The 27,077-nt window shown below is 50.6% G+C and overlaps 1 protein-coding gene across 14 annotated transcripts in view; it reads left to right on the top strand.

Annotated features, from left to right (window-relative positions):
* The window catches only part of ASTN1 (astrotactin 1), a 63,210-nt gene that overhangs the window by 13,645 nt on the left and 22,488 nt on the right, over positions 1 to 27,077 (top strand). For all 14 annotated transcript variants that reach the window (XR_010474226.1, XR_002411683.2, XM_065071699.1 and 11 more), the window contains exons 2-10: positions 9,186 to 9,373; positions 13,547 to 13,940; positions 14,786 to 14,932; positions 15,590 to 15,697; positions 16,635 to 16,784; positions 17,812 to 17,979; positions 18,164 to 18,248; positions 25,988 to 26,062; positions 26,457 to 26,594. Coding sequence is in view for 12 of the 14 variants with exons in the window: in XM_021285724.2 (XP_021141399.2) it covers positions 9,186 to 9,373; positions 13,547 to 13,940; positions 14,786 to 14,932; positions 15,590 to 15,697; positions 16,635 to 16,784; positions 17,812 to 17,979; positions 18,164 to 18,248; positions 25,988 to 26,062; positions 26,457 to 26,594 (1,453 nt within the window). In the remaining 2 variants the exon portion in view is untranslated. The remainder of the gene's footprint in view (positions 1 to 9,185; positions 9,374 to 13,546; positions 13,941 to 14,785; positions 14,933 to 15,589; positions 15,698 to 16,634; positions 16,785 to 17,811; positions 17,980 to 18,163; positions 18,249 to 25,987; positions 26,063 to 26,456; positions 26,595 to 27,077) is intronic.

Here is a 27,077-nt window from a genome sequence, read left to right as displayed (position 1 = left end):
GAATTGTGTCCCCGTGACACTGACATGTGGGACAGGAGTGGGGTTGAACCATGGCGGTGGGAAGGATGCTCTGCAGCCATGTTGGGGACCAAGGGGTGTCCCGCTGGGTGGTGCGAGAAGGGATGAGGGTCTGCAAAGGACTTGGAGGTTTACTTGGAGACAGTTCAGAGGAGGGAACAGAGCGAGTGAAGGGGCTGGAGCACAAATGTGATGGGAGAGGCTGAGGGACCTGGGGGTTCAGCCTGGAGAACAGGAGCTGAGGGGAGACCTTCTGATCTCTGAACTGCCTGGAAGGAGCTTGGAGTGTGGAGGGTGTTGGTCTCTTCTCCCGAGGATGAGAGGAAATGGAGGTTTACGTTGGAACTTGGGAACAATTTATTCCCAGAAAGGGTTTTTGGGCATTGGAACAGGCTGCCCAGGGCAGTGGTGGAGTCACCATCCCTGGATGAGTTGAACAGACATGGAGTTCAGGTTCTTAGGGACATGGGGTAGTGCCAGTGTTGGACTGGCATGATCTTGAGGGTCTGGATGGATGATCTTGAGGGTCTCTTCCAAGCAAAATGATTCTGTGATTCTATAAGTGGAAGACACCATCTTTGCTTTGCATCCAGATTTCCTGTAGCTGCTAGTAAAAGAGCCCCAAGTGCCTCTCAGGGTGGTTTTGTTGGGATGTGGGAGAAACAGTGAAGGAGCTGTTGTAGACCTCAGCTGTGAAGCACAGTTTCTCCCCCTCTCTACTCCCTCTTTTTCGAATCCCTGCTCTGCACTTTCTGTCCTTCCTACAAAGGCAGCTGCCTCAGAGCAGCTTAGTCTTCAAAGTTCCCAAAATAACAAAGGTTAAAATAAATTTAAAAAAAAAAAAGCCGCTGCAAGATCAAGTCAGTGCCCCACTTGCACCTGGGCTCAGAGCTTCAAAGTGGCTGCAAAGAGCCCCCCCACAGTGTCTGCGGTTGAGCTTCTGTGAGTCCTGTCTTCATCCTCCTGAAACCACATGAGATTCGGCAGTAGCCAGGATGAGAGTGTGGGTAATCACATCCATTGAAGGCGGTGGGGGTTCTTGCTCCTTTTGCTACCTGTGGGGGCAATCTGGAGAAGGTCTCTCACAGAGAAGAGGGTTGTGGTGACTGCTGTGATGAGTAGGTGCATGTAGGTAACATCCCAGGCCAGGCTGGATGGAGCTCTGAGCAACCTGATCTGGGTGAAGATGTCCCTGCTCATGGCAGGGGTGGCACTGGGTGAGCTTTGAAGGTCCTTGCCAACCCAAGAGATTCTGTGATTCTAGGTGAGATGGGTGTCCCTGCGGCTGCATCTGCTGGTCCTGTCCTCTGGCCAGGCGGGTGGGCCAGCAGCTCCTCACGAGATGGCTCCATGCTCAGAGCAATGCTTTGTGCCTCTGCTGGCTCCGCTGATTTATATAGATCATCAATATGACAATTATATACACCTGCAGATTTAATTACCTCCATTTTCATCAGGCAGCGACAGATTTATGCCTCTATTCAGTTCCTTTAAATCTGAAATAAGCTTGACTAGACCCAAAAGTCCTCCCATTGATCACTGTGCACTGGCTGGTCTCTGGCCCTCTTGACAAGCTCTTCTTTCATGAGTGATAAATTCAGGATGCACAGTCAAGTTTCTCTCCTTCTACATCTTTCTTCTGTCTTTTTTTTCCACTTCTCCTCATTATCTTTCAAAGCTTTTCCACACACTTGAAAATGGAGCTTGAAATTGAGCAAGAGCTCCTAAACACTGAAGACCTTATGACATTAGGCTGCAGTTGGTGGTAGCCCATGCCTACCTCCTCCATCCTGGTTTTTGGCCACTGGTGAGGATATGTCCTGCCCCCAAGACCAGCATTGGTCCTTCCAGAGGAGGTGGGAGGAAGAGGATGGCCACCTCTTGGAAAAACTCTTGGCCCTGCTGTTGGCAGGAGAGCAGACAGGGTTATTTGGGACCTGTTTAATTCCCCAGGGGGCCACCTCCTCTCTCCCATGCCCCAGAAGACAGGCAGATCCTGGCTGTCCCCCCAGGAGATGAGGAATGAGCGTCTGTGCTCATTTCCTGCACTGAGCATGAATACACCAGATAACATCTAATTTATCTGACCTCTTGGCCTCGACGCGAGGAGCACTTAAACAAATTAGTCTGCAGGAGCAGGCTGAAGTTTACCCTTGAAATGAAGCTCACATCACAGCTGTAATGCATCCCCCACCCGTCCCATCACCACCGCTCCTGACCTCGCTGTACGATATGCTCCGGTGTCTTGCTAAGTGCCTGGCAGATGGACTGGAGTGGATGGCCATTACCTTCCCTGCCAGCCCGCGATGGAGATAAATAGCCCTTGGCCTCCCCATGGACATCGCTGCCTGGCTTGGAAAGCTGCAGGTAACCCCTTCTGAGGGTCTCAGCCACTCCTGAAGGGACACGTTGGGGTGGGATGCGTCCTCCAAGGGTGGCCTGGGGATCCCTGAGCTGACTTTGTAGCTACCCTCCATCCCCAAGACACCACAACAGAGGGTTTGTGGTCCCTCAGCATCTCCAGCTATGGCAAGTAGCTGATATTTGGGGCAGAAAGAAGATTTAAAAATGCAGAATATATAGCATGGTCCTTTCCCTGCTGCTGAGGTTTGTGCCATGAGGATTTCTCAAGCTGGGATTTGCCTCTGGGCTGTCTGGCTCGATAGCTGCTGGTGGCTCTGTCTTCCCCAAATTCAGTTCCTTTTTCAGTGCTTTCCTACTTCATGGTGGATGAAACAGAGCCTTTTGTTAGTTTTACACCTGTAATTCTTGCAAAGTGAGAAATAGTGAATCAACATTGCCTTTCCCAGTGCTCCGCTGGCTTCATGGTTTTATACCCTTTTATCACGTCTCTGCTCAATTATTTGTTTTCCTTGCTAGAGGTTCTAACGCAGTTGGTTTCTCCTCTCTGCAAAGCCATTTGTGACATCTCATCTTCCTCCTCTGAACCTTCTGAGCTTTGCCTCCTCTGTTCTGAGCTGGCTGACCTGAATATCATTTTCAGGATTCAAGATCAAGCTTGCTGTCACCAAAGTTGAGTTTCACCTGCCCACTCCCTTGCCCACTTTCCTCCAGCACTTCACAACTTTAGCTTTGTGGAGACTAAATTTAGTGGTGGTGACCAACTTTGTCACTCACCTCCTCTTCCAGAGTGCTTCCAAACAGCCGAGGTCCTGACAAAGATCTCTGTGGGGCTTCTTGGTAACCTTCTTTCATTGTGAAAACCAACCTCTTGTTCCTCCCCCACCTGATGGGCTTGAAGAGGACTTTCCCTCTTATTCCAATCCCGCTTCTACACTTTGGGAAACTTTGAGGGTAGATTTTGATAAGGACCCTTTGAAATAAGTCCATCAAACTGGATCACCCTTATCTACTGGCTTACAATGTCGAGCGACCCACATTTACGACGCACCTACTCATTTCTCTAACAAGCTCTCCAGGGCAGAAGTGGGATTTACTGGTCTGTAATTTCTGTGATGTATTATACAAGAACTTTTTTAGGAGATTGGGGTCTCCTCTGGCAAGTTTCGCTCCTCCGGTTGCTCACGTATTCTGAGTGATAGCGGGTGTGTTGGTGGAGTTTAGCAGCTGTCCTCCTCTGCTGCTCGTAGGTGAGCACCATCTGGGCTGAGAGGTTCCTGCTCTCCATCTCACCAATTTGCTGGAAGGAGATTTAGCCAGGGCAGTAATTTTCCACGGGTGACTGGGACCTTCTCTATCATTTGTGCTCTTTTTATGGAGCCCTGGGCTTCCTTCTGGTAGAGGTGATGTGATGGCATTGCAGGGTGGGGTGTCAACTAGAAATGTGGTCCTTTCTGGGGTTTAAATATCAGCCCTGCATCGCCTAGGTTGTTGTCACACATCCTCTTTATTTTGCTGTTGCTCACTGTTGTGGTGTGGGGCTTTATTTTATTTTTTTTACGTGACCGTGTTTCCCGGGTGCTGGTCCAGGAAGTGGATTTTTGTCTCTCTTCCCACATCTCCTCTGTAGTTAGGACCAAACTAACAAAACAGGAGCAAAAAATGAAACACCGGCGAATGTCTCAGCCTTCTCATTGCAGCCACATGCATTAGCCAGGTTTTTAGCAGTTTTTGGTCAAAACTGACAAATGCAGTGTAAAAACAACCTCGGAGGGGACATTGCACAGGTGTGGTTGGGCATGTCCTTGGGTCCACAGGGAAGAGTGAGTCAGTGGGGCACATTGTGTTGTAAGGTCAGCAGCTGCAGAGCAAACCTGGTCGCCTCAGCCCCATTAATGATGAATCAGTGTCCTTCACTCTGCAAGCGGCTGCATGGCGCAATGTTGCTCCCAGAGCAATGGAGGTTTTTTGTTGTTAAAGAAAGGGATGAATTAGGGCCATGGCATATTTGGGACAAAAATCCCAGTTCAAAGCTAAAGTGTGGCTACAGCTTTCAAATGTAATCCCTTGATGACCTTCCCAAAAGCAAAGACACCCTAAATTTCAAGGAGAAACATGGTGGGCTGTCAGCCTTGGTACGACAGCCAACGGCTTCACGTGTACTAGCCCCACGTGCAGATGTTGTGATGGGGTGATCTCCCTGAATCATAGGATCATAGAATAGTTTCTGTTGGAAGGGACCTTCAAAGCTCCCCCAGTGCCACCCCTGCCATGAGCAGGGTCATCTTCACCAGCTCAGGTTGCTCAGAGCCCCGTCCAGCCTGGCCTGGGATGTCTCCAGGGATGGGACATCCACCACCTCTCTGGGCAACCTGGGACAGGCTCTCATCACCCCCAGTGTCAAAATCTTCTTTCTTGTGTCTAGCCTGACCTAGGCAGAGACTGGTGCCAAATACAGTGGATGCCTTTTCCTTGAGCCTTTAGGTTCTCCCATGCCTATGGATCTTTTGGAAATTTTGCCTAAGGTACCTGCTCCCATGAAGCAGGTTCCTAAGAGATAAAGCGAGGTTTGCATCTGCTGGTGTGGAAAAGCTGCACTGTCTTGAAAAGGCAGAATGACCTACAGAATGAGCTGGTTTTCCTACCTGAGACTAGAGACAGGAAAAAAAAATGCAAATAAAATATAGATGGTCAGCGATGAATGTGACACTTTTTTTAAATGAGCCCATAAAAACATGAGTATTATCCTGTGAAAGATGTGTCACTAAAATCTTGGAATTAAAAATGAGTTAAATACTAGAATATGCATTTTGATGTCTGAATCCATAGAGATCAAATACTGAGATCCCAACACAGGGTGTGAGTGGCTTGTGGTGGGAAGTTCTGTGTTACATCAGATGTCGGAGACCTTTGGAGGGGTTCAAGGCCAGGACTTGCTTTAGCTGAGTTAGAGCCCTTTTAAAGGACACATGAGGTTTAGACACAGAGCAAAAACCTTAGTTAATGGGGAACTTAAATAAAAACACAGTCAGGTTCTGGGTGGAAAATAAGCCAGGTTTAAATGTTAACAAGGAAATATAAGTCCAAGTCAAAACCTGTGCTCTGCTGTATGAAATGAGTCTGCAGAGACGGGCATTATGGCAGAGTTCATTTGAGTAATTGGAGGCGTCTATTACTGCAAAACGCTTCCAAATGGAAAGGAAAATAGTTTTGCTTTTTTTTTTTTTTTAATCAGAATGTTGCTGTGCTTTTTTAAGGAGAGTTGTTCTCTTTGTGTGTTTTTTCCCTCCTGCCACAATGCCAGTCTCGAGGGCCGTGGTTTTGGTGTTGCACCAGGTCGGGTGCAAAATTAGTCAGTGAGGGAGATATTGCCTCCCAAAACTGGGAGGTGCAGAAGTGTTGCCTCTAGAACGGACTGGGTTTGCTTTGGGTTGGACCCCAGGGAGATGGGGTGATTTGGGACAGTTGGTAATGATGCAGGTATAAATCCGCCCACTTGCAGAAACTTCTTCTGGACTTTTCCTTGTCTCCTCTCCTTGGTTTGCTCCTCTCCAACCTTTCCTTTTCCTCTCCCTGCCCTCGCAGATGGTCTGGGAGGGGAGCAGCCGCGGCCGGTATGTTGAAAGCATCAGCCGGGGTCTTTAGAGGCTGCTGCTCCTGTAGATATGAAGGACCTGGGCCACTTTTGATACCGGGTGAGCGCGGCACAGCCTAATTAGTGGTCTCCTACTGTTATTAACCCCTGACTCTGGTAGGCTATTTTTTAACAGAGGTGCAAGAAGTTAATACTAGTGCTAATGGCTTCATAGCCAACACCTTAATGAAAGCCATGCAGGGACCAAGCCTATCATCAATATCTTTCAAGCTTTGAACTTGAAATTATCCTCTCCCCCTTGACTTTTTTTTTTTTTAATTATTTTTTTCCTGGCTTTCTGCCCACCATCCAACATCTTCTAGGGTCTCCCAGCCCCATGGTATGAGCTGGGTGGCAGGGTTGGCACCCATCAGCCCCATGGCAGAACTGAGCCCCTACAGCACTCCAGTAAATGGTCCTGGTTGGCTAAAAGGGTAACTGTAGCATCTCCCATCAGGTGATGATATGTCTGCTTGGAAAGTGAGACAAAGATAAAAGTGGAATGTGTTGGACTGGGAGAAGAGAGTGCAGAGAGATGCTGTGTTAGGGAGGAAGCTTGGTGTTGGTCTTAGTCTTACGGTGGTCTTGGTCTTGCTTGAACCAAACTCTAGGAGAACTTCATGGGTGCATGAAAGCATTTATACAGTAGAAATGGAGTTGGATTGGAGCAGCTCAAGTGTTGCTAAGACCCTTGAGGAGAGGAAGAGGAAGCCCAAGGATGAAATTCTCTCATCTGGGTGATGCCACAAGAGGCTTTGTGTAGGGTAGGAGCAGAGATGACAGAGCAGCCTTGTCCTGTGCTGTGATGGAGAGCTCATAGCCTGCTGGTTTGGGGTGATGGTATTTGATTTCTGGGGTGTTTTCCTCTGTTTCTAGCACTTTGGACCTGTGCGTGAGACATCCACAGGGTCACACTGTGATGTCTGGTGCACTCAGATAACGTCCTCAGGCTCTGTGGCTGAAATATGCTCCTTTAAAACAAGAATCCATTTTTTTGTTGAAATATATTTTTCATTTTAAAAATAAGCCTGTTTAAATAAATTTGAAATTATGACAACTATTTTAAGGCTTAAATTTACTATAATCTATTAATCATTTAAATAACTTCCATCAAAGAGATCTCAAATATTAACGAGCTGAAGGGTGCTGCTTTTTCAATGATATGTCAGATCAGGGGGAAAACATCTTTAACTCTAGCTTTCTAAATGTCACAATGTCATATACTTAGTATCTATTATTTTCACTCTTTACAATGGAGCAAATGCTGGTATTTACATTTTTCCAAATGTCAGTACGTCGAGTCCCTGTTGTGCATAAAAGCTCTTGCCTTAATTACTCCTAATTTCACGTTAGCAGGCAGGTGCGGGGAGAATATTTTCTTCCATTTGAGCTGGTTCATTTGAAGTTGAGAAGCCGCGGGGAGTTGGGGAAGCGGGAAAGCTTGTTTCCCCCTTTCAGCCCATGAATAAAGACCAGGTGGGAGAGGAGGAAATCTGCTTTTTTTCAAACCCTCCCGGCTCCCAAAACCTGCTTTTCAAAGGGGATCTGTGTTACTAAGCATGCAGCTCAGCGGTTAGAGGGAATTTCAAAAGTGCTTCTGGCTTCTCAGATGCTTTAACTCCTCTCGGTTTTGCTTCCCGGTGGCATCGAGGAGAGCTCAGCATCTCTCTGCTTGGGACACTCGAAACGCACTGATTGCTGCCAGAAATACGGCCCATGCTGAGCAGCAACAATCTGCCAATTCGCTCGCTGTGGCAAATGTTTCTTTTGATTAATCAAATCAGTTTGGGAGGATGAACCTGGTTCCTGATGCAGTTCCCCCACCCCACCTCACCCCGGTAGCTAGCTTACTTACGGCAGCCTAATGAAATTAATTAACAGAAAATTTAAAATGTTGTTTTTTCAGCACTTTAATTGAATTCCAGTTTTTCATTTGAAGGCAGCACAAAACAAGCAAAATAAAGATGACAATTTGCAAGGCGAGCCGGGCTCTTTTCTACCACCATCAATAAACAGACAGCTACAAATGGGATGGAGGGGATGGGTCTGGCTTGACCATTCCCATGGGGCAGAGACAGGAGGAAAAGCTGCATCTCACTGGGAAGCTCCTTACTATTTTAATGGTCATTTCACCAAATGCAATGGAAGCTTGTACAGCACATTTTAAAAAGATGAACCCAATTTCAATTCCAGTTTCCTTGAAACTGGGTCCATCTTTTTGAAACACCCTGTGCTTTCAGGAAAATTACCTGACAAAAGGCAGGCTTGAGCTGATGGGTGAGATCAAGGTGGCCTGAGGTGGTGATGCAGGTGATCTGGTCTGAGATGGATGTGGTGGTTAAACCAGTGCCCATCTCTCCCAAGGCAGTGCTGGTGTCACCTTCTCTTTTGCCAAGACCCAGCTAGTGGATGTCCCTGAAATTTTGGAGTCAGCCACATGAATTTGATTTGATTCAGCATCTAGAGTCCTGTGACACATGCTGTGTCCCCATCCCCAGCTGTTCCTCCTGCTTAGGTGTCTGCTGCTGCTGCTCCTCAGCTCTGTCTTTCCCAGTGTCCCCAAACCCTAAAGGTACTTGAGGCAGAAGGTGTGGGTACATCTGTAGATCTCAGGGCTCTGTCCTGTGTGGGAAGCTGCAAAAAAGTGGTTGAAGTCCGAAAACTGAAGCCAGAACTGCAGGTGCGATCGCAGCCATGTGCACCTTTCTCTGTTCGAGGAGGATGGGGAAATATTTTCCGTTTTCAATAATTTAGTGCCGTGATCCAAATGATCCCATTAGTGCCGCTGAGATGTCCTATATCCTCCACTCCCCATGGCTGGAGCCGTGTTTGGCCTGAAGCACATGGGTGAAATCTGGCTGGATTAGGGCTGGAAGGATGCTGCCAGGTTCCCTGAGATGTCATCAGCAAGTACTCTGTCCCTATGCCACATCTGGATTTTTTGAGGGGCCCACACCTGTATTTTATTGAGAAAAATATGATTTTACTCCACTTTAACCCTTCAGGTTGTGGGTTGTGTAGGGGTAACCACAATGCTGGCAGGAGGTGGCCAGAGGGAGCCTGCTGTGTGTGTCACTTGGTCCCTCCATCCATTTTTTGTGGAAGAGGTGGATGTTCTCCGTCACTCCTCTCCTCTGCTGCATTTCCCGTGTAACCAGCTTTGCTTTTGCAGAGATCTCGGGCAACACAGACGACATCCCACTGGTGCGCTGGCGGCAGCAGTGGCTGGAGAATGGCACGTTGCTCTTCCACATCCACCACCAAGATGGGGCCCCCAACCTGCCTGGCTTCGACCCCACGGATGAGCCCCAGCCCGAGTCGGCGGAGGAGGAGCTGCGGATCCTCCACATCTCTGTCATGGTATGTGATGGGAAGGCAGCCCCTGTTTAGGTGTTCAGACACGTGTGTGAAGTATAGGGGCTTTTGAAAAGCCACGTATTCCCTCATCTGGCTCCAGCTGTCCTAGGCTGGGGAGCTGAGTCCATCTTCAGAAGCTTAACAAGCTGCCCTGGGCGCCTCTCTGGACAATGTCATGTGCAGGCTGCTTTGTCACTGGGCTGCTTTAAACCTCTCCCTTAGTTTGCATCGCTTTGCAAATATGCAACTACCTGAAAGGAGGTTGGACTATGGAGGGGGTTGGTCTCTTCTCCCAAGTAACAGGTGATAGGATGAGAAGAAATGGCCTCAAGTTGCACCAGGGGAGGTTTAGATTGGATCTTGGGAACAATTTCTTCCCAGAAAGGGTTTTTGGGCATTGGAACAGGCTGCCCAGGGCAGTGGTGGAGTCACCATTCCTGGAGGAGTTGAACAGATGTGGAGATGAGGTTCTTAGGGACATGGTTTAGGGCTAGGGTTGAGTTAACGGTTGGACTCAATTATTTTAAGAGTCTCTTCCAACCAAAATGATTCTGCGACTCTATGATTCTATGTTTGCAGGGGTGCCTTTTCCCCAGGGAGTGCTGGGCTCTGAAGGTCTCAACCACCTTAACCCGGGGTTAATTCACGTTGACTTTGTCAGGAGCCCTTTGACCAGTGGATGGTGCCCGGTGCCTGCTGCTCTGGGTGTCACGGTGCCACCAGGCACTGTCACCGCTGCTTTTATCAGCACAGCAGCCCTGTGGCCGCGCTTTTGCAGTGTGCGGCGAGCAAGAGCATCCCATGCACGGCTCTCTCCCTGCAGAAACACGGGGATGCGGTTTTAATGGCAGAGAAAAGAGGGTGAGACAGAGATCTGGGTGTTGGAGGTGGGTCTGTCGTTTGTTGTTTGTTTTCTTTTTAGTGTGGAGGTTTTTTTTGTGTTTTGGTGGTTTTTTTTCCCTTCTGTTGGAAAAAATCCGAAGAATCTGACAACTTTTCTGCCACTGGAAGATAATTAGCCGGAGACAATGTGTTGCCGAGGCTGCAAACAGGCTGTTTAATGGTGCCTACCCTAATGAGAGCCTAGATAGCTCCTCCAGATTGCAGCCCCAGGCCAGGTTTCTCATCCATTATTTGTGCATGATTAGTCTCAAGAAAAAAAAACAATAATAATCACTGGCAAAGCCACCCCCGAAAAAAACACATTTCTGGCTGTTTCCTTTTTTTTTGTTACCTGTTCCTGAGAGGGTGCATCACCTTGGGAGAGGCTGGCCCAGCTTTGCCACTGTGGTCTTGGTTTTCATGGGCAGCACTGACTGCCAGGGAGGGGACAGGAGTGCCTGAAACAAGGTTTATTATTGAGCTGATGAGAATGGTGGCTGCAACTCATCACTCTCCTACCAAAACATGTAAATACAGATCAAATCCTCCCTCTCCCCCTTTTTCTCCATCACTCTCAGCTCCGCTCCACCGACATCCTTACACCCTGACAAATAGAGCTTGGCTTTTGTGCCAGGAGTCGGGATCACGTGGAGTTTTCAAGGCTGATTTTCTTTCTTTCCTGTGTGGTTGCCAAGGGAAGAAGTGCGAGCGGAGGGCTGTATCCATCGTGACAGCCGTCCGCACGTGGACCCTGCAATAAGAGCTCCTAGTGCTGGGCAGGGAGGATGAAGTGATTCTGTGATTCTGTAAAGGCAGAATGGAATTTTCTGTGCTCCCATGGAGAGGAATTGGGGGTCTGAGGTGCCCTGACCCCCTCCAGCCAGCACAGGATGGAGGAGACTTATCATAGAATCATAGATTCATAGAATAGTTTGGGTGGGAAGGGACCTTCAAAGCTTCCCCAGTCCAACCCCTGCCATGAGCAGGGACATCTTCACCAGCTCAGGTTGCTCAGAGCCCCATCCAGCCTGGCCTGGGATGTCTCCAGGGATGGGGCATCCACCACCTCTCTGGGCAACCTGGGACAGTGTTTCATCACCCTCAGTGTAAAATTTTCTTCCTCGTTTCCAGCATGAATCTCCCTCCTTTAGTTTAAAACCATCACCCCTTGTCCTATCGCAACAGCCCCCGCTAAAAGGTCTGTCCCTATCTTTCTTATCGTCCCCTTTTAAGTACTGAAAAGCTACAATAAGGTCTCCCTTAGCCTTCTCCAGGCTGAACAACCCCAAGTGCTCGTTTTCCTCCTCCCTCTTGAAATTCCAAGTAGCCACAAGCTGCTTTTGCTCAGTGACAGTTTGAGCTCTCAGACGATCAAGGCAGAATAAATTCAGTTGCAAATTAAATAGCGAACAACAATAAATCCCTTTTTTTGAGAACCCGCAGCTACAGTGCTAAACAAATGGGTTTCTACCTGGCTGGAGCTACAGCTTGGTGTCCCTTGTTTGCCAGGGCAGGTGTATGGCCAAGCTCTCTGGGACTTGGGGGAAAACAATGTGCATACAAAGGGCAGCAAAGGAAGACCAGGAATGCCCCAGTGTATTTTTTTTTTTAAAGTTCTAGTGTTTGGAAGGAATGCTGGGAGGTGGCATCGCAGCTGCATTATCCTAGGAATGAAAGAGGGTTAAACCATAATGGCCATTAGAGCTCCTTTTCCATCTGCCTCTCCTGCTTCTCATTCTATAATTCCCTTAATGTTTCGTCCTAATGGAGCAGATTATTACTATTATATTATTTTATCAAGATCACCTATTGCATAGAAAAGAAGAGGGGTCCTGGAGCTGTGGATGGACATGGAGCTCTTAGCTGGCTCCATGTGCTCTATTATTATTATTATTATTATTATTATTGTTATTATCATTATTATTAGCAAACTGGGTGTAAAGGCCCAGCTTGGGCTTTCATCTCGCCACCTCTCTGTGCAGTGGTGATGTCCTGCAGGAGGGTGATCTTGGGGACAGTGGTGAGGTGGCAGGGCTGGGTGCAGTTTTGGGGTCCATCCCCACAGGGGCAGGAGCTTCTTTAGTCTCTTCTCCCAGGCTTTCCCCAAACAACGTTTCATTCATCTGGCTGTCTTGAGCCTTGATCTCCTTTAGTCTGTGCTGCAATTTCTGCAGGATACCCTGGGAAAATCTCCCAAGATCGAGAGTGACAGCACTGAAACTGCTTGGAAATGGATCAGAAAAAAGTTGCCTGTAGGAGAGTTTGCCTGGAATAAATCTGAGCTCTGCTTTCAAAGCCGCGTTGTGGGAGAGTGAAACAAAACCAGGCTCTGCCTCAAATGCTGCTTTTTCATGCCTCGGTGGGGACTTCAAAGCCATCCCAGCTCGAGGCAGACTTCAGCCTGTGCCAGCACTTTCTTATCAGTGCCACTGGGCTCCTCTGGCCATTGCTTTCACTTTGGCCACCCCAGAGCATCCCTGATGAATTTGCATAGAACCACAGACTCATTTTGGTTAGAAAAAACCCTCAAGATCATGGAGTCCAACTGTAAACCCAACACGGACACTAACCCATGTCCCTGAGAACCTCATCGCTGTGTCTGTTCAGTCTTCCAGGGATGGTGACTCCACCACTGCCTGTTCCAATGTCTGACAACCCTTTCCGTTAAGATATTTTCCCCAATATCCAGTCTAAACCTCCCCTGGCACAACTTGAGGCCATTTCCTCTCGTCCTATCAGTTGTTACTTGGGAGAAGAGACCAATCCTGTCCATGCTCCAAGCTCCTTTCAGGCAGTTCAGAGATCAGAAGGTCTCCCCTCAGCTCCTGTTCTCCAGCTGAACCCCCCCGGTCCCTCAGCCTCTCCAATCACACTTGTGCTCCAGCCCCTTCCCCAGCTCCGTTCCCTTCTCTCAATTCGCTGCAGCACCTCATGGGCTTTCTTGGTGTGAGGGGCCCACAACCAAACCCAGGATTTGAGGTTTGGCCTCCCCAGTGCCCAGTCCAGGGTGATGGTCACTGCCCTGGTCCTGCTGGCCACACCAGTGCTGGTACCAGCCAGGATGCTGGTGGCCCCTTGGCCACCAGGACACACGCTGGCTCATGTTCAGCTGCTTTCACCAACACCCCCAGGTCCTTTTTGGCTGGGCAGCGTTCCAGCCACTCTTCCCTGAGCCTGTAGCGCTGCCTGGGGTCGCTGTTGCATCCCTCTTGCAACCCATGTGGGTTTGCTGCATCCCTGGGTGGCAGCCGGTGCTGGTCCCTGGCTGATCCCCACTCACCTTTGTGCCCACAGGGAGGGATGATCGCCCTTCTGCTCTCCATCCTCTGCCTGGTCATGATCCTCTACACCCGCCGGCGCTGGTGCAAGCGGCGCCGGGTACCGCAGCCCCAAAAAAGCGCCAGTGCCGAGGCAGCCAATGAGATCCACTACATCCCCTCGGTGCTGATTGGGGGCCACGGGCGGGAGAGCCTGCGCAACGCCCGTGTCCAGGGCCACAACTCCAGCGGGACCCTCAGCATCCGTGAGACCCCCATCCTGGATGGCTACGAGTACGACATCACCGACCTGCGGCATCACCTCCAGCGTGAGTGCATGAATGGTGGGGAGGACTTCGCCAGCCAGGTCACCCGCACCCTGGACTCCCTGCAGGGCTGCAATGAGAAGGCCAGCATGGACCTCACGCCAGGTGGGGATGGGACAGGGGAGCATGGGCTTAGCTGGGACCTTTCCACTTCATTTTCTTGAGCTGGGTGCTTTCTACCTCATCTTCTTGAGCTGAGTCCTTTCCACATCATCTTCTCTCCATTGTTCCACATTTTCCCTTAGGTATTATCTGAATTTCTCTGGGTTCTCATTGCACGTGGATTGCACTTTCATTGCCGGAAAACCTGGCAGATGTTTGGGAGTGGTCAGCATTGGGTGGGACGTGGCTGGGACAAGGCAGCGTGGGGCTTTAAGAGGAAGGGCTGTGTTTCCTGTGGTCTGATGGAGAACCAAAATGGTGTCCCCTCCGGTCCCATGGTGAACCCCAAAATTCACTTCTGTGTCCCAGGATTTCCAGTGTCTTCTTCAGCTGAGGTTTTTGGTAGCAAAATTTATACTTGCCGTCAGTATGATTCAGCGTTAATGCTGTCTTCTGATCACCAGCAGAGGTTCCTTGAGGCTTGTAACACACTTGATTTTTGGCCATATTACCATCTGAGCCATCCACCTGGAGCCTTCTTAACAGAGACATGGTTTGGGAAGACCATGGTGTGGTTCCTAAAGTTCTCTAGGGCTTTTTTTTGCCAACCTGGATATGCAGAAAGTGTTAAATCTTAGCTTTTGGCTAGGCTTGGAGGAGGTGCTGGTCCACTTTGCGCTTTGAGGAACTTGGGAGGGTGCACTGGGGGCATCTCAGCCCATCAGCCATAGTACTGTGGTGACCTCATGCAGATGCTGGAGAGGGATCTGAGGAAATCTCTTTCTTGCCTCCTTCCTTTTTAAAAACCTTTATCCTGAAAGATTTTGCCTTTGATTCTTCCCGCTCAGGGAGTGATAACGCCAAGGTGTCCCTGATGAACAAGTACAAGGACAACATCATTGCCACCAGTCCCGTGGACTCCAATCACCAGCAGGCCACCCTGCTGTCCCACACCTCCAGCAGCCAGCGCAAGCGCATCAACAACAAGGCACGAGGTAGGGATGATACTCTGGAGTAGATGGGGTGCTCTGCGCTTCCACCCATCCCCACTCCAGCTGGTGACCCTCTCATGGGTGGAGAAATAGGGTCAGTATTGGATGAGAGCATGGAAAAGAGGGTTTGGGTAGGGGAAGCAGAAGAAGCGGTGGCTGCAAGGACACAACTGCTGTTGGGTTGGTTGGTTGAAAAGATGCAGAGGGTGTTTGCCCTGGTAAATATTTTTTTATACTGGCATGGCCATTGGGAAAAGTTGCAATGTAATGAGAGCTGTGGTGAGGGACATGGCTGTGTGTGGTGGGGAGAGGAGAAGATGCTGTCCCTGCTGCACCTGGCAGATGTTGTTCCTGGTCTTGAAGGCCAGGCTCATGATACTAGGAAAAATTTAGTCCCAGGAAGGGTTGTCAGGCATTGGAACAGGCTGCCCAGGGCGGTGGTGGGGTCACCATCCCTGGAGGGGTTGAACAGATACAGAGATGAGGTTCTCAGGGACATGGCTTAGTGCCAGTGTTGGGTTAATGGTTGGACTTGATGATCTTGAGGGTCTCTTCCAACCAAAATGATTTTATGGTTCTATGAAGGGGTGATGTACGATGTGGCTACTTGGGGTGGCATGGTGCCAGCCCCACTGTGACCACACTGGGTGTCTCCTGCAGCCGGCTCAGCATTTCTCAACCCTGAAGGGGACTCAGGAACGGAGGCGGACACCGATCCTCAGCTCACCTTCTACACGGACCCGTCTCGGAGCCGCAGGCGCAGCCGAGGTGGGTACGGGCGCAGAGGTGGGCAGCCAGCCGTGGTCCCTCTTGCTTTCTTTGCCGTCATCTCTCTGGGTTTGGAGAATTTCCATCGGCAGAAGATGGAAACGCAGGCGTGATGCTGGTTGCCGCGGGCAGGCTCCGGTGCTCGGTCCCACGGAGGGGCTGCCGCGGCTCTCCAGTGGAGTTTCTCAGCAGAGGATGAAATATATTCTGATTTTTGCTGGAGGCTTGTGCTGGGTTTTTTAGTGTGTATTAATGAGTAAGATGCTTCAAAGTCTGGCCCATGCGCTCTTGTGCCGCTGCTCGGCACAGCAGTGCCGCGGGTTTGCTCTGGCACTGTGCACAACCCAGCTGTGTGTGCAACGGAGGATGGAGACAGGTTTGGTCCCTGGGCAGAGGTCTCACCCTGCACCATCCCTTTGGGAGGTTTCCTCCCCAGAAAAGGAGAGTTTGTCTGTTTTCCCTCCTTCTCTGGATGGTGCCTTGTTTTTCTGGGGGTGGTGGGCCTGGTCACTGTGTCCTTTGCCCCCCATGCCCATGCTGGGAGACCAGTTCAGACTTTGTCTCCCCAGGGGATAGCTCAGCCCCCAGCAGCTTTTTCTGCTTAGATTCTTAAGCTGAGAGACAAAGTCAAAGACCTGTGTGCCCTGAGCAGTGAGGGCTCTCCAGTGCTTTTCAAAGGCAGCCAGGAGGCTGTTTTCATGACAAAATTAACCCAAAGTAAGTGCTGAGAAGAAGGAGGTTGGGGGAGAAAAAGAGATATTTAATTTACTTTTCTTCTCCCCAGTATTTACTTTTCTTCTCTGCTCTGCTTTAAAGTCCTGCTGCTGCGGGATTAGATTGATGCTGGATTCCCAGGGAGCTGGGCAGGGTCTCTGGACCCCAAGATCTTCCTGGGTCCCTTGGGTCTCAGGTTTGACCGTGCTTTTGTGTTTCACAGTGGGGTCCCCCCGGAGCCCCGTCAACAAGACGACGCTGACCCTCATTAGTGTGACGAGCTGTGTCATCAGCCTGGTGTGTTCCTCCCACATGAACTGCCCTCTTGTCGTCAAGATCACCCTCCACGTCCCCGAGCACCTCATTGCTGATGGTGAGTGACTCCGTGGTCCTACCCACTCCTCCTGCCCCGCTCTGCAAGCTTTGATGGCGGGGAGGAGGGAGTAATGGAGCGGAGAGATGCAAGATGAGTGCAGGACAGATGGGACAGGCATGGGACAGAGGTGATGGATGTAGGGTGGAAGGAGTGGGTGTGGGATGGAGGTGGTCATTGTGTGACAGAGGGGACAGGTGCAGGATGGAGGGACCTGTTGTGGGATGGAGAGGACAGGTAAGGGATGGAGGAGACCATCACAGGGCAGAGGGGTTGGGCATGGGATAGAGGAGTTCATTGTGGGAAAAGAAGGGGCTGTTGTGGCATAGAGGACACTGTCTTGGGATGGAGAGGACTGTCATGGGCTGGAGGGGATGCAGGGAACCATCATGGGACCCTCACTACAAGAAAGATCTTGAAGTGCTGGAGTAAGTTGGGAGAAGGAAATGGAGCTGGGGAAGGGGCTGGAGCACAAGTGTGATGGGAGCGGCTGAGGGACCTGGGGGGTTCAGCTGGAGAACAGGAGCTGAGGGGAGACCTTCTGATCTCTGAACTGCCTGAAAGGAGCTTGGAGCCAGGGGGTGTTGATCTCTTCTCCCAAGTAACAAACGATCAGACAAGAGGAAATGGCCTCAAGATGTACCAAGGGAGGTTTAGGTTGGATATTGGGAAACATTTATTCTGGGAGTGGGTTTTTGGGCACTGGAACAGGCTGCCCAGGGCAGTGGTGGAGTCACCATCCCTGGAGGGGTTGAACAGATGCGGAGATGAGGTTTTTAGGGACATGGATTAGTGCCAGTGTTGGATTAATGGTTGGACTCGATGAACTTCAGGGTCTGTTCCAACCAAAAAGATTCTATGATTCCATGATAATGGGACAGAGGAATCCATCACAAGATGGAGGGAACTGTCACAGGATGGAGAGAACTGTCACAGGATGGAGGGGTCCGTTCTGGGATGTAGGGGACCATCGTGGGATGGAGGAGACAGCAGCGGGTTGCCACTACTGACTCCCCTCTGGGCACAGGGAGCCGGTTCATCCTGCTGGAGGGGAGCCAGCTGGATGCCAGCGACTGGCTGAACCCGGCGCAGGTCGTCCTCTTCTCTCAGCAAAACTCCAGCGGGCCCTGGGCCCTGGACCTCTGTGCCCGGCGCCTCCTTGACCCCTGTGAGCACCAGTGCGACCCTGAGACTGGTAGGTGATCAGGCAATTGGGGTGGGTTTGGGAGCTCATCTCTGCCTGCTCAATGTGGCGTTGGTGGGAAGATGCTTTCTGGTCTTGCTCCACGTGGGACAATGGAGCTGCTGGCAGCAGGCTGGGTTTGGCAGGGATACACCTTGAAAGTGTGTCCTCTTATATCCCCCCCATCTCTCCGTAGGTGAGTGTCTCTGCTATGAAGGTTACATGAAGGACCCCGTGCATAAGCATCTCTGCATCCGGAACGAGTGGGGAACAAACCAGGGGTGAGTGTGTGCCTGCCACAACCTGACCAGGCTTGGACCAGCCTCGCACAAGCTGCTGGGCTTCAACCGTGGCATTGTAGGGCTGGGGCAAATCCTCTTGGGCTAAAGAAGTGGAGGCATCTCGGTGAATCTCTGCAGCAGGTCTGAGGGATGCAGGGATTTCTATTCCTCCTTTCTATTCTATTCTTTTCTATTCACTACATCAGAAGTGATGTAGAAGAGGCCATTGTTAGGTTTCAGAGTGAACACCCCCTGGAGAAGATGGAGGCTGCTCCTCTTCCCCTTGTGGACACTCTCCTTGGTATCCTGTGTTTTGTGGGGCTTTGGGTTTCGGGGTGCAAGGCTGGGATTGACCTGCAGTCCCTGAGGGAGGTGGAAGGCTGCAGGGTGGGGACACTCCATTGAAAATGGGGCGAATCAGCTGCTTCAGTGCCATGGCCTGAGGGAACAGAGCAGTCACTGTCTGCTCCATGGCTTTACGCCCCTGGAAGTACAAAGGGAGATTCTTCTGATATTTCGGCAGCAATTTGGTGGGGGGCCCCAAAAGTTCCCATCTCTCTGTGACCCTCTGAGGATGCTCCATCTGGTCCTTAACACTTGTGGGTCTCTGATGTGCAGACAGGGACCTGCAGGGATGGCTGGAGGTAGCATGGAGAAAGCCGAGACACCCCCAAAAACAGAGGCCCTATGTGCACGACCGCCTCCAACAGACTTTTTCCTCCCCTCATCTCACAGTTCTGCAGTAGCAGCGGTCCTGGTATGGCAGGATGCCCTCTCTGAAGTCATTAGTCTTCACAGCAGGATGAGAAAACCATCAAAGGCTGGGCTTGGTGGCCTCCCTGCCGTGCAGCCATGGGGGGCTGCCCGTGCCAGCCCCGTCTGTGTCCCTTTGAACTGGGGCCCGGGGAGAGCTCTGCTGCTCTGTCTCCAACCCCCTCTCTGCTTTTTTGCTTTTTAATTTTTTTTTTTATTTTTTTTTAATTTTAAAAGCAATTTAGCAATTAAATGCAGTGTGGAGCACTGGCTGTGGGAGACAAGGGTGGCTGTCGTGTATGCCAGGCTGGAGACAGAGTGATGTTTGTGAGACAGGTGAGCCTGTGCTGGGGATGTGCTGAGCAATGTGGTCAGTCCCCAAACCACCATGAGGTACCACTGCCAGGGTGGGAAAACCCAGGCAGAAATGCATGTCCTTGTCCTGTTCATCCTCTGGGGACACGTGTTTGACAGGGATGTCCCCAGCTCCTCTGTGCCCAGAGACACTGAGTGATGGGGACTGGGTCATGGGAGTGTTATTCCCTCTACCAGATGCTTGCTTTGGGATGTGTTTGGTTTTGGAGTGTCGCATGTGGGTTGGAAAGAGCACATGGACACCCATGGCTTTGGTGCCAGCCTTGGTCAGAGCCACCACCTGGCAAAAAGCAAGAGGGCAAATGACTTCGCCCATTGAGGCAGGTAGTAAAAATGGATAAGCACAGGTGGAGAAACATTTGCTTCCTTCCCCTCAGCTTCACACTTCTCCTCCCATGCACATTGCTCTTCTCTAGCTTCTTCCTGATCTGGCTGCTCCATCTTCTAAAGGGAAAGCTGCTTACAGGCATTTTGGGAAAAAATATGGCTGGTGAGAAGCCCAGGTCAGGAAGGGCAAATCCATTCCTGGAACCTTCTGGACCTTTTCACAGCTTCAGACCCAGCTTTAGTCTCAGCAACGCTAATCTGGAAGGTGCACAGGAGCCTCTTCTTTCCTCTGGAGGATTTGGGACCACTTTTCAGACCCAGCTCCATCCTGATGTCCCCACAGGAGCTCTCTCCATGCTCACATTTGAAATTCTGCCTTTTCTCCTGCAGCAGTGTTCATACCTGGCCAGGATATGTTTTGTTTTGGGTCTATTATATACCAAAGTTGGCTCTGATAAATCCCACACAGCATTTCCAGCATGCATTTCTGTTTGGGACAGAGAAATGTAGCAGATCTCTTTTTCCCCAAGCTGTAATGCAGCCCTAGACCATGGTGGGGCCATCAAAGTCCTTCTGCCCTTCTCTGTGCTCTTGAGATGGCTCCAGCGCTACAGTGTCAGGGCTCTTTCAGTGCTGCCCTTTGAGAGCTCCTCTCCCAAGCAGTTTTGGGGTCATTTTGGATCTTTTCCTTGAACATGTCAGGTTTTTGTTTCAGAAGATGGTAGCAGCAGAAACCATGTTTAACCCAGCCATCCCTTTCTGCAGCTTCTGCTGTTTATAGGGGCTCTTGAAAGCATGTCCGCACTAAGCATCATGATTCCAGGACCAGCTTGATGTTCAATGAGGACTTTTTTTATGCAACATGTTCTGTTCCTGCTGTGCAGGTGCTGCTTGGTGCAGCTCTGCCTGCAAGGGCTTGTGATGGTGGAGGTCTCTTCCACCTGTCCAAGGTGTTCCCTGTGAAACCTTGGCCTCCACAGGGTCATGTCTGGGAGTCCATTTAATTGAATAACTTGTAACTTAAACCTGCTATTTACCTTTTTTGGGGGTAGAGGTTGAGCTGCCAGACAACACTGTCTTTTGTTGTGCTCATCATATCACTCCTAGCTCCACCAACAAGGCTGCCCACAGCGCCACCTAAAAGAGTCATCTACAAATCCTCTTCTCTCTCCCCGTGTCCCAAGGCAAGGTTAACTGTGCCCGAATCATTTCGGACTGTTGTTTGTCTAATGTGCTCCTAACCCCTCCAGTATTGGAGGGTTGGGTGTTGCTGTGGGTGGCACAAGCCCAGTAGTGAGACAGGCCCTGGAGAAGCAACATCGGCTCTCGGCAAAGGGAGGGTCAGCAAAGCAGGACCTAGGGGCTCTGCTAAATCCCTTGGTGTCCTTAGGAGTGACTTGGTCTGGTTATGACCTCTTTTGTTTTCCTTGGGTGGTGTTTTTATCTGAAAACTCTTTTCAACCCTTTGGGTTAGATAGATTTGCCATCGGTTTGTTTTTATTTACGGTGATTATGGGTTGGTTTGGTGTCTGTTCATTTGGCAGCATCTAATTTCACTCATCTTTTAACTTTATTGGCGATGGCAGCAAGGCTTTGTGTGCTGTTTGTGTTTTGGGTACCATGCTGAGATCCACGCCGCCACGGTACATCTTTTACTCAATGCATCCGCTCCCTAAATCTTCATCAATTTTTCAAAAAATAAGATCTTTTTGATCACGGGTAGCAGATACACTTGATCAGCTGCTTTTTTTTGTGCTGCTCCTCAGCTGTTTTAAACAAATCTGGCTGGTGCTGTTTGTGTGTTCGCAGTCTGTATTCCTCATTTGATATGCATTGTTAATTAGCTGCTTTTCAGCTCTTACTCCAACGTTTCCTGGGTAGGATTCAATTTCCAGCAACCCAACCTGCCCTGCCTCGTCTTTGCTCATCAAACCAAATTCCTGCGGTTACTTCGTGGTGTGACTTGACCATAAGTCAAACGGTCTCATTCTGCCTTTGGTTAATAAACTATTACCTGCCTGCATTTGTACTTCTTCATCTCAGGCCTCAGATCCATCGTTCAATGGCCCGTAGCTTCCCTGTTCCCAGGTGCTGTTCTCACCCGGGTGCCCTTTTCAGACACCCCAATGAGATTTAAAATATTCTTCATTTAAGGTGTCTTTATCAATGTGCCCTTTCAACTTCTAATGTACTTCACCCCAGCACCAGGAGGTTTTAGGCCAGTTTAGGGTAATTTGACAAACACATCTTGCTGGGTGTTCTCATCCACTTCTAGCAGTTGGCAAGCAGGGGCCACCCAAGCTCCCCTCCCATGCAGGGCAAGTCACCCCTTTTCTCCAACCTGCAGCCTCGTAGATGTTTTTTCCAGCACAGGACCCAAATTAGTGCAACAACCCATGTCCTGGTCACCCACCTCCTGTCCCCATGTGTCACTTCATGCTGAAGTGACAAGGACAGCACTTTTCCTGCTTAAAGTATTTTTTTTCTCTCTTTTTTTTTTTCCCTGCCCATTTTTCTATCATTTTTTTCCTCTCTGCCTCTCTCCATCCCCTGCTGTGTGCCTCGGCTTTGCGAGCTTGAAGGACGGCCAGATAAAAAGCTCCTCTTTCTTTCAGATCCTTTCACCAAACCACCCATCCGCCTCCTCCTCCCGCCCCATTCTCCTCGCAGATTTACAAGCAGCCTAGGGAGAAAGTGCCAGCATTAGCATTTTTAATAAAGAGCTGCTTGGAAGGGATGGTAGGGGGTGGGGAGGCGGGAAGGAGAGAGGCATTGGCAGCTGAAACCCAAGCAAAGATGTTGCAAAGCAAAGTCGAGGTCCTCTGACCTCCCTGCCAGCCCCCATTGAGCTGCTCCGGGTTAGTTCATCACAGATGCATCCTGCAAGCACTGGGCTTTGATTCCTCATCCCACCTGTCTTATCCAGAAGAGCTTTGCAAGGACCAAGGGCTGGGAGGAGGATGGATCTTGATGCTGGAAGTCAGTCTGGCTTCCTCGCCTTGGGGCTGCAATTCGAGTGTGGCGGGGGATCCTGTTGAGGTGGGTCAGAGCATCACCAGCGGCAGCAGGTCTGTAGGGATTAGCTGTGACTTCAGGAGCTTCCTCTCAAGCCCAGATCTGGAATTCAGAGAAGGGCAATGAAACTGGGGAAGGGGCTGGAGCACAAGTGTGATGGGAGCGGCTGAGGGACCTGGGGGGTTCAGCCTGGAGAACAGGAGCTGAGGGGAGACCTTCTGATCTCTGAACTGCATGAAAGGAGGTTGGAGCTAGGGGGGTCGGGCTCTGCTCCCCAGGAACAAGTGCCAGGACCAGAGGAAACAGCCTCAAATTGTGCCAGGACAGGTTTAGGTTGGACATTGGGAATAAATGGGAATAAATTATTCCTGGAAAGGGCTGTCAGGCATTGGAACAGGCTGCCCAGGGCAGTGGTGGAGTCACCATCCCTGGAGGGGTTGAACAGATGCAGAAATGAGGTTCTTAGGGATGTGGTTTAGTGTCAGTGTTGAGTTAATGGTTGGACTGGATAATCTTTAGTGTCTCTTCCACCCAAAATGGTTCTATGATGTTCCAACTGGAAAAAGCAAAAAGTCTTTAAGATCATCCTGGGGATGCCCTGGCAGTGCTCTGGCCGTGGAACTTGCTCACTGCGTGTGGGGAGTTTGCTGGTTCTCAGCTGCCCTGGTGATTCCCTGTCTTGTTGTTTCAGATGTCTGCCTGTGTGCCAAGGCTCACAGGGTGCTGCGAGCTGTCATTTCTGCCCCATTTAATCCAGCCTGGTCAGGCACAGAGCTGCTTCTGAGCAGTCCTGCTTTCCTTTGTGAGCTCTGAAGACCAAAATACCTGCCAAGAGCAACAGAAACCGGAGCAGCGAGGTGCCTGTGGTGATCACAGAAAGCAGGGAGGGAGACAGCTGTGGGGCACATGCTTGCATGATGGGAGAGGAAGGAGGGGGTGAAACAGCAACAGAGGCACAGGGGGCAAAGGATGCAATGGAGGAGGTGAGGTGGAGAGATCTCACCCCATCCTCTGCAGCAGAAGGCACAAGTGTGTGTGCATGGGTGGAAATGTCAGTGCTGAGCTCCTGGAGAGCTTTCTTAGAGATGAGGATGGATAAGTGCATCCTGTTGAGCTGGAGGTCTTGTGTGGAGACCATCCCAACACGTCCCCGCAGAAGGTGTTGAGTTCTTGCAGACTCAGTGGTGCCTGGCAGCATTATCATAGTCATTTTGGTTGGAAGAGACTCTCCAGGTCATTGAGTCCAACTGATATCCCAATCCTGGCACTAACCCGTGTCCCTAAGAACCTCATGTCTGCATCTTTTAAATCTTTCCAGAGATGGTGACTCCGCCACTGCCCTGGGCAGCCCGTTCCAGTGACCAACAGCCATTTCCGTGAATAAATTTTTCCTAATATACCGTCTAAACCTCCTGTGGCACAACTTTTAGTTTCCTTCTGTCGCTTGTTCCTTGGGAGCAGAGCCCGACCCCTCTTCGCTCTAACCTCCTTTCAGGCAGTTCGGAGATCAGAAGGTCTCCCCTCAGCTCTTGTTCTCCAGGCTGAACCCCCAGGTCCCTCAGCTGCTCCCATCACACTTGTGCTCCAGCCCCTTCACCATTGATCGTCGTCTGCCACGTAGGCACATAGCTAAAGGCTGAACCTTCCTTTTAACAGGCCTTTTTTGACCCTGAGTAGAAGCAAAGTCAGGCAGACTGAGGAGATGCCACCTGGTGCCTTCCTGGTGCTTGGAAACCTCTTCCCCAGCTCCAAGTCATCATCACGCGAATTTTAGCCACAGTTGGAAATTGCACTCTGGGCTGACGTAACCTGGCCTGGGTGCTGATTTCCATCTCCCGGGCAGGTCCAAGCCTGCTGGCCTCGTGTCCCAGATGTGCCAGCACCTATGAGCTGCCAGATGTGCCGCCTGGCAGAGGTCCGGCAGCCACCGCACCTGCACCGGGGCTGAGCCCTGCTGTGAGCAGAGAGTGGCTCTTCACAACCGCTTTTTCACTCCAGTCACTGGGGAACAATACCTCGCCTCTGCTTTTGTTCCCTGCCCGACGCTCTCCTGAGAAGCGAGAATAAAACCCATCTGCAGGAGCGCTGGTAGGTGGAGGCGAGAGGCATTCATGGCATCGGCAAGACACATCGTTTCCTGGCCACAGATGACCTCGTTCCGGGCAATCTGATCTGCGGGCAGGATGTAATCCCCTGCTCCCAGCCGGGAAGGCGGCATTGTATCCCAGCGAGCTGTAATCCTGCAATCAGGATTTTTTTATTATTATTTTTAATTTTTTCATTTTTATTTTGTCCTTACTGAAATAACTTCAGATTAGAAATTAAAGCGCTCGTGCAGGAGAGCTGTAATTGTCTCTGGAGAAAATCCCCGGGCTTGTCAACGGCACCCGATGCTCTCACCCTGAATTTTAACAGTAGTGATGTGACAGAATGCAAAAAAATCTTTCTTCCCCAGTTCTGAGCTCTTGCAAAGGGGATTTGGAGCTTTAAGGTTTGAGAACGGGGCTTGTGTTGCCTGATTCCAAGCCCACCATGGTGGGGTTCTCTGTGTCCCCCCTTGCTCTGCCTTGTCATCCTCCCTCTGCACATGATGCTCTGCCAGCAGGTCCCCAGGTGTCGCAGCCACGGGTGTCCCACCGGCCACCAAGCTGTGGTTGCACATCACCCTGTGCTGTCTAGGAATGGAGGAGATGGGGCCATCAGTTCTCCAGCCTCCCTCTTGGCTGCAAAATTCCAACTTGTCTTCTGGACCCCTTTGCAAAATCCTGTGGGGACTGAGGCTTCCTGAGTTCCCCTCCTGCAATGGTGACACCTGAGGGGTACCAGGCAGGTGATGAAGCTGCAGCCCCAGACCTGATGTGCTCCCTTGCAAAAGCCTTACAGACAGAGGGTTCAGCTGTGTTTTGGGTTGTTGTGGTTTTTTTCAGTTTGATGGCTGTGATATAAATTCCTAAAACACGAGCTGGGTGGGTGCTACCTGAGCATACAGAAGTGTGAGACTCATGGATGCTAAGCTGGGGTGGGCAGGCTTGGGAGCTTGCTGTGTGCCACTGAGCCATTGGTGGGTTGGGGATGGTGTGAGGATCTGATTTTGTAGGAACCCCAAAAAGTAGATTTTAGATGGGGGCTGTTTTATTACTTTATCCTGGATTGGTTTAAGATGTCTCATGCCAGGACCCCTCTGCACATGAGCTGGAAGCTGAGTAGGGCAACAGTTTCAGGTGGTGAGGGTGTGATGCCAACATGATGCTTTTGGGTTTCTCTTCCAGGCCTTGGCCATACACCATCTTCCAGCGCGGCTTCGACTTGGTGCTGGGTGAGCAGCCATCTGACAAGATTTTTCGGTAAGCGGTAAAGACAACGTGATCAGCACATTTTGAAGCTTAAAAATATGACTCAGGGCATATGGGCAGGCTGGTCCCCCCATCTGGCAGTGCGGAGTGTGGCTGTCCTGTGCCACCTCCTGGGCACATTCGAGCATGGCTGGGAAGGTCCTACCACAGCTGCCTTGTGGGCTGCAGGATACTCAGCAGCGGGTTCTTCTTCTCCATCCATGATGAGAGTGAAGTTTAGGATCTGAAGGAGGATTTCTAAGGAAAAGACAATTGTTGTTAGGTTTGGGGTTTTTTTAATTACCTAAATTATGCGTGCTTTTTTACGTCAGGGCAGGGAGGAGGTGCAAGGGCTTAGTTTTGGAGCGTTTCCCCCCACACCAGGCTCTGCTGCTCTCCCTGGCAGATTCACCTATACCCTGGGGGAAGGCATGTGGCTTCCACTGAGCAAGAGCTTTGTCATCCCGCCAGCCGAGCTGGCCATCAACCCCTCAGCCAAGTGCAAGACCGACATGACAGTGATGGAGGATGCGGTGGAGGTCAGGTAGGTGAGATGGTGGGTTGAGGGTGTGTAGGAGGTGTTTCAGTAAATTGATGGTGTGTCCCTGGAGCGAGAGGACCAGGCCAAAGCACACAGGGGCTGATGAGAGCTGGGACCCCATATTTTGCAGGTAGAGATTAGTACATAGAATCATGTTGGTTGGAAAAGACCCTCAAGATCATCTAGTCCAACCATTAACCTGACTATCACTAAACCACATCCTCAGGGATGGTGAATCCACCACTGCCCTGGGCAGCCTGTTTCAGTGCCCGACAGCCCTTTCCAGGAAGAATTTGTTCCCAGTGTCCAACCTAAAGCTCTTCTGGTGCAACTTAAGGCGATTTCCTCTCGTTCTGTTGCTTGTTACTTGGGAGAAGAGACCAACACCCTCCACACTCCAAGCTCCTTTCAGGCAGTTCAGAGATCAGGTCTCCCCTCAGCTCCTGTTCTCCAGGCTGAACCCCCCAGGTCCCTCAGCCGCTCCCA

The sequence above is a fragment of the Columba livia genome, chromosome 8 (genome assembly GCF_036013475.1).
Source record: "Columba livia isolate bColLiv1 breed racing homer chromosome 8, bColLiv1.pat.W.v2, whole genome shotgun sequence".
In the NCBI taxonomy this organism is placed as follows: Eukaryota; Metazoa; Chordata; class Aves; order Columbiformes; family Columbidae; genus Columba; species Columba livia.
Note: the sequence above shows the minus strand (reverse complement) of the source record. Positions and strands in the feature narration are given on the sequence as shown.